General features: G+C 47.4%; 1 protein-coding gene across 1 annotated transcript; it reads left to right on the top strand.

Moving 5' to 3' along the window:
• Positions 1-219: 219 nt before the first annotated feature.
• On the top strand, positions 220-9,761 carry LOC103184514 (eotaxin-like). Its single transcript, NM_001292567.1, has 5 exons — positions 220-318; positions 5,012-5,102; positions 6,205-6,328; positions 7,667-7,793; positions 9,386-9,761. The coding sequence occupies exons 2-5, from the start codon at positions 5,039-5,041 to the stop codon at positions 9,401-9,403; spliced, it is 333 nt and encodes a 110-aa protein (NP_001279496.1). The 5' UTR covers positions 220-318; positions 5,012-5,038; the 3' UTR covers positions 9,404-9,761.
• Positions 9,762-10,079: the final 318 nt, after the last annotated feature.

Raw genomic sequence — 10,079 nt, 5'->3', positions numbered from 1 at the left:
AGGAGGCTCTTCTTTACTGGCACTGATTGTAGAAAGTAGACTTTATCTGGCAATCTCACACAATTTAGCACTTTGCTGAGTAGTAAACAGTAAACGTGGGTGTAGGTAAAAGTGTGTCTGCAGCCAAATACCTGTCAACGGTTCATCAGAAATACCTGCAGGGGTAGGGGTGGGAGTTGGAGGCAGAGTTATAAAAGGCAGGTCTGCTGTGTCTGCAACATATAGAAGTTAGAAAGACGGCAACATCCAGCAGACAGCTACATACCAGTCAGATATCGCTATTAGTGAGATCATTTTTTGAGATCATCTTGTTTTAGTGTGAGTATCAGTGTTTGTCTGAGTGTTTGTGTGAGTGCCAATCTGTGTGTGCATGTGTGTGAGTATGAGTGTATGAATGAGTGTGATTGTGTGAGTTGATATGTGTGATCTGTGGGTGTATGTATCTGTGACTATGTGTTTGAGTATGTGCAAGTGACCCTCTGTGAGCATATATGTCGTATGTGTGCGCGAGTGTTGTGCATATCTATCTGTGTATGCGAAGCTGACTCTGGTCTGCTTCCTTGGCGGGCAGGCCTTCTGCCACTCTGCCCCCACCCTCTGGAACTCCATCCCGCAGTCCCTCTGCCTCGCCGCTGCATTGCCTACTTCAAAACCCATCTCAAGACCGTGCTTTCGATCTCCCTGCTTCCCCCCTGCCCTCCACACTCCCTGATCCTGACCCCCAGCTCGGGTCCGAAACTCTGTCTGTCCAGCATCTTGAGATGTTCTCCTGACATGAAAAAGGCGCTATACAAATGTAATTTTGTTGTTGTTGTTGTTATGTGTGGAATGTCTGTACGTGTGTGTGTGTGTGTGCAGGCTTCGTGAATGTATGTTTTTGCAGTGTTTACCTTCTCACTCTATCTGCCTGGTAATACTCTGTCTCAGACTATACAACGTCGCTGGGTGCAGCTCCAGAACGTCTCATGTTTGTCTACTAATTTTACACAATCCTACATTTTCAGCACCAGCCAGTGTTGCCAATATTCCTCTGTCAGCAGTCACATTCCCTATCTTCCATCTGTGTTCAGAGGAACTCCCCAGAGACCTTTAACCGGTCAAAGCTGCAGTTATCTCATGAGGGGAGAGTTGAGAAACCTTGTGCCTGCTGCAGAGATGTGTAATCTGAACTTCTGATGAAACTGGAAGCCATGGGAATACACGGCCAAATCTTGGGTTTTATCCATGTATTCCCATAGCTTTCAGTTTCATCATGATTCATGTAAGGGTTGACAGTGGACTCAGTGAGTCCAAGCCTCTTGAAAGAGGAGGTAAAGCAAGGCTGCTCAGACCAGTCATTGAGGGCAGGGAGTTGTCCCACTCAACTCCTGTTAACCCTATAAGCCCAAACCAGTAATGTTGTACCTACTTGCTAGACATGGTAAGCTGTGTGGTTTTAGCTGGTTAGACTCTAGCAGTTACCCCAGCATACACACTGGGGTCCCCAAGCTTTGGCTCTTGCCAACCTCCGCTTAATACTCTCTGGAATTCGGCAAGCAGAATGTGTCCCTCCAGGGAGAGAGTGCGCATTGCATTCCAACAAATGTCTCTGGAATTTCTACATGTAGGAATTTCTCAGTTTGGTTTGGATACTCTTAAGCATGAGCTCCCCCCCAACCCACCACAACTGTCCGCTCTCTGCTTCAGTCTAGGACAGCCTGAAAATCCACACTCTTGACTTTGAACATAAGAAATAGGAGCAGGAGCAGGCCATTCAGCCCCTGGAGCCTGTCCCGCCATTTAATAAGATCATGGTTGGTGTACAAGGACACCTAAATCCCTCTGAATACTAACACTATCTAGTCTCTCCCCCTCTGATCTTCTAACCTAATTCCATTTATCCCTGTATCCCTTAATCCCTTCAGTTTTTAAAAATCTATCAACCTCAGTCTTGAATATGTTCAAGGACTCACTGAGCATCCACAGCCTCTGGGGTAGAGAATCCTACAAACTCACTACCCTCTGAGTGAAGAAACATTTTCTCAGCTCAGTTCTAAAGGGCTGACCTTTAATCCTGAGACTACAACCCCTAGTTTTAGATTCTCCAACCAGGGGAAACAGTCTCACTATCTACCCTGTCAAGACCCTTAAGAATCTTATAGGTTTCTATAAGATCTCCTCTAATTCTTCTATATTCTAGAGAATATAGGCCTAGATGACTCAACCTCTCCTCATAGGTCAACCCCTTCATCCCAGGAACCAACCGAGTGAACCTAAGCGGCACCCCCTCCAAGGCGATTATATCCTTTCTTAGATACGGAGACCAAAACTGCACACAATATTCCAGATGCGGTCTCACCAATGCCCTATACAATTGCAGTAAGACTTCCCTCTTTGTGTCCTCCTCACAGCTTACTTTCCCACCGAGCTTTGTATTGTCCACAAATTTAGATTAATCTCTATTTCGTCATCTAAGACATTGATGTAGACTCTTGTACTCTAACCCCTTTGCAATGAATGCTAACAACAACAACAACAAGATTCCATTTATAGAGTGCCTCTCACGTTGGGAGGACGTCCCAAGGTGCTGGACAGTTGGGTCAGGACCCGAACAGGGGAGAAATGGTCAGAGTGAGGGGAGGGAAGGGAGGGGGCGAGGAGGGGGTAGAGAGTTGAGAGGGGAGTTGAAGTCAAAGAGAAAGGTGTTGAGACCGGCCTTGAAGGAGGAAAGGGAGGAAGCGGCGAAGGCACTTCCAGAGCCTCGGGGCTGAGAGGCTGAAGGCCCGGCCACCGATGGTAGGGCGGTTGGGGCGGGGAATGTGGAGCAGTCCTGAGCCAGAGGAATGAAGGGTACAGGCGGGTAAGTAGGGGGATAGTAGGTCAGATAGGTAGGAGGGAGCGAGGCCGTGAATGGCCTTGTAGGTGAGGATGAGGATCTTGAATTTGATCCTCTGGGGGATGGGGAGCCAGTGGAGGCGAGCGAGGGTGGGAGTGATGTGGTCGCAAAGCCTGGTGAGGGACAGTACACGAGCTGCAGAGTTCTGAATGACCTGCAGTGTGGAGGGAGGGCCGGGAAGGCTGACGAGGAGAGAGTTCCCATAGTCCAGCCTTGAGGTGATAAAGGCGTGGACCAGGGTTTCAGCCGCGTGAGCGGTGAGGTAGTGCCGTAGTCTGGCGATATTCCGGAGGTGATGGAAGGCGGTGCCAGTTGTGGCGCGGATATGAGGGAGAAAGGACAGCTCAGGGTCGAACAGAACACCGAGGTTCCTGATGGCTTTGAGAGGTGGAGAGTGCAGCCTTGGATGCTGATGCTGTCAGCGCCTGAGGTGCGGAGGCGCTGACATGAGCCAATCAGGAGGGCCTCAGTTTTGTGCACATTGAGCTGAAGAAAGTTGTCTCTCGTCCAGGACTCGATGTCGGACAGGCAGCTGTCAGGACATCGGGGGTCGTGGAGTTGAGGGTAGAGGAGGAAAGGTAGAGTTGGGTGTCATTCGCATACGTGTGGAAGTTAACCCCATGTCTACGGATGATGTCACCACAGGGGAAGCATATAGAGGGTGAAGAGGGGACCGAGGACAGAGCCCTGAGGGACACCGCACGAGACAATGCGGGGGGTGGAGGAAAAGCTGTTTGTGGAAACAAAATGAAGATGGTGGGAGTGGTACGACCTAAACCACTCAAGGATAGGGCCTTGAAGGTTGAGGTGGGAGGACAAGCGGTGGAAGAGGATAGAGTGGTCGAATGTATCGAATGCTGCCGATAGGTCGAGGAGGACGAGGAGGCAGAGGGAGCCCTGGTCGCAGATGGTCAAGATGTCATTGGTGACCTTGACCAGGGCGGTTTCTGTGCTATGGGCAGCACGGAAACCCGATAAGGGGTTCGAATAATGGATGGTTGGAGAGGAAAGAGCGCAGCTGGGAGGCGACATCTCTTTCAAGGACCTTGGACAGGAAGGGGAGGTTGGAGATGGGCCGATAGCTTGATAGCTGCGACGCATCAAGGGAAGGTTTTTTCAAAGTGGGAGTGATGACATGCTATTAGCCTTTCTAATTGCTTGCTGTACCTGATTACTAACTTTCTGTGGTTGTTGTACAAAGACACGTAAATCTCTCTGAACACTAACCTTATCTAGTCTCTCTGTCTCTAGAAAATAATCCGCTTTTCTATTTTTCTACCTAGGTGAATAACTTCACTTTCCCACATTATACTCCATCTGCCACCTTCTTGGCCACTAACTTAACCTGCTATATCCCTTTGCATCCTCCTTATGTCCTCCTCACAGCTTACCTTCGCACCGAGCTTTGTATTGTCCACGAATTTAGATTAATCTCTATTTCCTCATCTAAGCCATGGATGTAGACTGTAAACAGTTGAGGCCCAAGCACTGATCCTTGTGGCACTCCACTAATCACAACCTGCCAATCTGAGAAGGATCTGTTTATCCCTACTCTCTGTTTTCTGCCTGTTAACCATTCTTCGATCCATGCTAATATATTACCCTTAATTCCATGAGCCCTAATCTTATGTAACAACCTTTTATGTGGCACCTTGTCAAATGCCTTCTAAAATTCTAAGTGCACTATATCCACTGGTTCCCCCCAATCTAACCTGCTAGTTACATCATCAAAAAACTCTTAAAAGGTTTGTTAAACATGATTTCCCTTTCATAAATGCGTGTTGACTCTGCCTAATCATATTAGGAATTTCTAATTGCTTTCTACCTCCCTAATTATAGACTCTAGAACTTTCCCTACCACCGATGTTAGGCTAATTGGTCTACAGTTCCCCAATTTTTCTCTCCCACTCTTCTTAAACAGCCGTATTTGAGGACCTCAAATTAAATTGTACAGAATTGGGAAAATTCTTAATTACGGAAGACTGTTTCTGCCATTGGAATGGAATATATAAAGCAACAGAAGTTGACCATTTTGTCCCCTGTGGCTGTGCCGGTGTTTGCTCCTTTGGTAACTATCCTTTGTGTGTGTGCTCTGTTTCAAGACCAGATCATTTCACATGATTTTTCTCCCTCCAGCTGTTTGAGATCAGCTCTGAAGGCAGGATGAGATTCCAGCTGCTCGTCTTCCTTCTGATGACGGCCTCTTTCTGTGCCATCTCTGGTCAGGGTGAGTCTTGTGGGGTCTATGAGAGATGATTGCTGCTGCATTTTCAGCTCAAGCAATGTTGACTAATCGTTTGTATCTGAAAGAAAAATGGAATGCTTCCAAAAGCCTTGGTATCTCTCTCACAACCTTCAAAATCTGTATGTGTGGAACATTGGAAAATAGGAAAATAATAATAATAATAATAATATAATAATAATCCTTGCATTTGATATAGCGCTTTTCACGTCGGGAGGACGTCCCAAAGCGCTTCACAGAACACACTGTAAAGTGAGTTGACTGTATATTTGTGGGCGAACGCGGCAGCCAATTGCGCACAGCAATGTCCCACAAACAGTCGTAGATTGAAAATGACCAATTTATTATTGTTTTTGGTTTTTTTGGAGGGATTATTATTAGGCTCTGTGTGGAGTAAGGAAACTTGCCCAAGGTTTCGCCCTCTGCCTGGAATTGAACTCAGGTCTCTCACTTGCAAAGCGAGTGCTCTAACCACTGAGGTACAGGACTCCACGACTCCACTGTTCCACCAGTTATATGATTGTATTAGAGCTTTTAGTCCTAACCTTTCCCTACACCACTTAACACCTCTACTACGCAAGTCTCTGTCTATCTGTGCTTTTACCATCTCTATTGAACCTGTGCAGGTTTCTGGGACAGAATTTTGTACATCATTTGCATCATGAAATGCTTTCTGACCTCAGTTCCAACCTTCCTGGTTCTGAGTGTGAGGCTCTGCTCCATGTAATGATCCCTCAAAGAAGGGGAGGAATCGTCCACTATCTATCCGGTCAATTCCTTCCATTAATTTAAATACCTCAATCACATCACCCTTTAATCTGCTCTGGTCTCAATAATCACAGCCTCCAACTCCTTCAACCCAGGAACTTGTCTCATGATCCATTGCTTTATTTGACAAACGCAAACCAGACTGAGATTCACATATGGATGTTATCAACACATGGAAATGGTCCTGTGTCTGTTATAGAATGGGGTACTGTGGGGGTGTGTGGGAGGGCTGTGGGGGGCGTGTCGGGGGGCTGTGAGGGTGTGTGGGGGAGAGGGGGTATGTAATGGTTTCTCATCACTGTGCCCCTGTGCCCTGTAGCCATGTCCTATGAGGATTGCTGTCTGTCCTACAATGTGGTCAAACACCCCAAGAAACTCAGTCGCAAAATAATCCATCACCGAGTGCAGGGAACAGGCGGCGGCTGCAACCTCCCCGCCATAGTGTGAGTACACTGTCACACACACACTCACTGTCACACACACTCACTGTCACACACACACACTGTGACATACACACACTCACTGACACACACACACTGTCACACACACACTCACTGTCACACACACTCACTGTCACACACACACACTGTGACACACACACACTCACTGTGACACACACACACTGTGACACACACACTCACTGTGACACACACTGTCACTCACACACACACACACTGTCACACACACACTCACTGTGACACACACACTCACTGCAACACACACACTCACTGTGACATACACACTCACTGTCACACACACACACACACACACACACACTGTGACACACACACACACACTGTGACACACTCACTGTGACACACACACTGTGACACACACTCACTGTCACACACACACACACACACACTGTCACACACACTGTGACACACACACTCACTGAGACACACATACTGTGACACACACACTCACTGTGACACACACACTCACTGTCTCACACACACACACACACACTGTCACTCACACACACACACTGTCACACACTCACTCACTGTGACACACATACTCACTGTGACACACACACACAGTCACACACACACTCACTGTGACACGCACACATACTGACACACACACATACACTCACACACACAGTCACACACACTCAGTGACACACACACACACACTGTCACACACACATTCACTGTGACACACACACATACTGTCACACACACACACAAACACATACATACACTGTCACACACACACATACACTGTCACACAAACTCTGTCACACACACACTTTATACACACGCACATACTTTCACACACACATACACCGTCACACAAAATCACTCTCACACACACTTTGTCACACACACTCATTGTCATACACACTCACACACACACACACACACATACACTGTCACACACACACATACACTGTCACACAAACTCGCTGTCACACTCACTGTCACACACTGTCACCCACACTCAGTGACACACACACGCTGTCTCACACACACACTCACTGTGACACACACACTGTGACACACACACACTCACTGTCACACACACACACACTCACTGTCTCACACACACACTGTCACCCACACACACACTGTCTCACACACTCACTGTGACACACACACTGTCTCACACACACTGTCACACACACACACTCTCACTGTCTCACACACACAAACACTGTCACACATACTAACACAGACACAGACTGTCGCACACAGTGCCTCTCACACTCAGTATCATGTCCAGTGATTTTCTCCCACAGTGGATCCACGCTGCTAATCATTCCTTCTCTCTTTTAGTCTAACGTTGAAAAAATCTCGAATTGTTTGTGTCGACCCAGAGGAGAAATGGCTGCAAATGTTCCTGAAAAAGTCCAGAAAGTGGCAAAAAGAAACTAGAACCAGAAGCAAGAAACTCAGTGACTCTGTAGGTGAATGGGAGCAACTCAATGACTTGGTTTCAGTAACTGGGTTACAGCTGAATATGGTGATGGGGGGTTGACAGTGTAAATAGATTATTATTAAGTCAATAATGAGAGGCACAAATTTAACATCATAACAGAAAAATGTAAGGAGAGGTTAGAATCAGAGGTTCAGGTGGTGGAATGGGGTTTCTCTGCGACCATCATTGGGGAACATCAGAGAAAATCAATTATTTAAGTGTAATTTAGAAAGATTCTTGAAAAAGAAATGTTAAAAGAAATGGAGCAGGACAGAGAGAGCTGCAGCTCTGATCCCAGGCTCAATGCTGGTGATTGATTGGTTATATTGGCCTTGGTCTGCTCTGGGCTAGTGGGCGAGGGAGGCTTCCTACCGCTTGTCCTTCTACAGCACTGGTTGTGTATGTGTATGTGACAGCTGGGTGGGGAGAGGTCAGGCTCAGCTGTGATGCCCTGATGGACCTGCCAATATTCCAGGGAGAGAGGGGGCCAGGGAGAGGAGAGGAGAGGGGGCCAGGGAGAGGAGAGGAGAGGGGGCCAGGGAGAGGAGGGAAAAGAAAATTAGAAAATAATTTGACACTAAAATTTAAAAACAAGCCAAAGCTTATGGTCTGGAATGCACGGCCTGAAAGGGTGATGGAAGCAGATTCAATGACAACTTTCAAACGGAATTGGAAGGTACTTGAAAAGGAAAAAAATTCTAAGGATGTGGGAAAAGAGCGGGGGAGGGGACTGATTGGGCAGCTCTTCCAACGAGCCTCCACAGGCACGATGGGCTGAATGGCCTCCTTCTGAGCTGTAATATTCTATGATTCAGTGTCTTGTGTTTGGTAACATTCAGCAGTTAGCAAACATTACATTGGCTTCTCTGCAGCTCCCAAGTCAGTTTGTGGAGCAGAACAGGTGAGGATGTTTAGGACATGGGGAGCGTCAGCTGGGGGGGAATGCTTTCGGATTCTCTTCAAATTATATTGTCTGAAGTCAGGTTCCAGAAACAAGAGAAACCACAACCCCATTCCCTGCTCTCTCTCTCCCCATAGTGTCTGTGCTGGGGCTCGCTCCCTCACTGGAGCTCTCTACTTTAACCTCATTCCCTGCTCTCTCTCTCCCCATCATGTCTGTGCTGGGGCTCGCTCCCTCACTGGAGCTCTCTACTCTAACCTCATTCCCTGCTCTCTCTCTCCCCATCATGTCTGTGCTGGGGCTCGCTCCCTCACTGGAGCTCTCTACTCTAACCTCATTCCCTGCTCTCTCTCTCCCCATCGACTCTGTGCTGGGGCTCACTCCCCCACTGGAGCTCTCTACTCTAACCTCATTCCCTACTCTCTCTCTCCCCATCGTGTCTGTGCTGGGGCTCGCTCCCTCACTGGAGCTCTCTACTCTAACCTCATTCCCTACTCTCTCTCTCCCCATCGTGTCTGTGCTGGGGCTCGCTCCCTCACTGGAGCTCTCTACTCTAACCTCATTCCCTACTCTCTCTCTCCCCATCGTGTCTGTGCTGGGGCTCGCTCCCTCACTGGAGCTCTCTACTCTAACCCCGTTTCCTTCTATCCCCATGATGGTTTGCATTTCACATCAGAAACTGAGCGAGGACTGACAGGGAGGAGAGAAGATGGCAGCATCCAGCCTTGCAATAAAGTCAATTGTTTCACATAACCAATCGTAATTTGCAACATTAAGCAGATATCTGTGTAGAACGGATGGTAGAAACAGCCTGAATGAAGAAGATGGAATGGCAAAGAATAACTCTTAGGAGGGATCCCGTGATTGACAGATATAACTCACAGCAAAACCAGGACTGCTGTCACCTTCACCAACTCGGCCATCAAATATCTTCTCTGCACCAATGGAAAGAGCCCAATTTAGTCAGCCTCTCTTTATACCTATATACATTGTCTCACATGTTCTATGAATATAAGTTGTTCTGTTTGCTTTTAATAAATCAGTTTCTATGGAAAATATACAGAGCGTTTGTTACAGTGTGTGAAGCACACAGACTCCACTCGAGGGTCAAACCTGGGTCCATATGGTTGAGAGACAGACACTGGCTGGAAGATTGGGGAATGTGCTCACTGATTATGGTGCACACCACAGACAGTGCTGATAACAATACAAATCACATTTACATTTCTACACTGTAGTACCTTTCACGTTGGGAGGATGGCCCGAGGTCTTGGGCCAAGTGTGTGTGAAAGGAGGAAGATGGCCAAAATTGTGGTCAAAGAGGAAAGTCTTGAAACAGACCTTGAAAGAGGAGAGGCAAACAAACATTT

The sequence above is a fragment of the Callorhinchus milii genome, unplaced genomic scaffold, assembly GCF_018977255.1.
Source record: "Callorhinchus milii isolate IMCB2004 unplaced genomic scaffold, IMCB_Cmil_1.0 Scaffold21, whole genome shotgun sequence".
Lineage (NCBI taxonomy): Eukaryota > Metazoa > Chordata > Chondrichthyes > Chimaeriformes > Callorhinchidae > Callorhinchus > Callorhinchus milii.
Note: the sequence above shows the minus strand (reverse complement) of the source record. Positions and strands in the feature narration are given on the sequence as shown.

What these genes read in the sequence shown, in the direction of transcription:
- LOC103184514 (NM_001292567.1), top strand. Translation starts at nt 5,039, where the DNA reads ATGAGATTCCAGCTGCTCGTCTTCCTTCTGATGACGGCCTCTTTCTGT. An exon ending in CTGTGCCATCTCTGGTCAGG is followed by an intron (nt 5,103 to 6,204) that starts GTGAGTCTTGTG and finishes TGTGCCCTGTAG; the next exon opens with CCATGTCCTATGAGGATTGC. An exon ending in TGCAACCTCCCCGCCATAGT is followed by an intron (nt 6,329 to 7,666) that starts GTGAGTACACTG and finishes TCTCTCTTTTAG; the next exon opens with TCTAACGTTGAAAAAATCTC.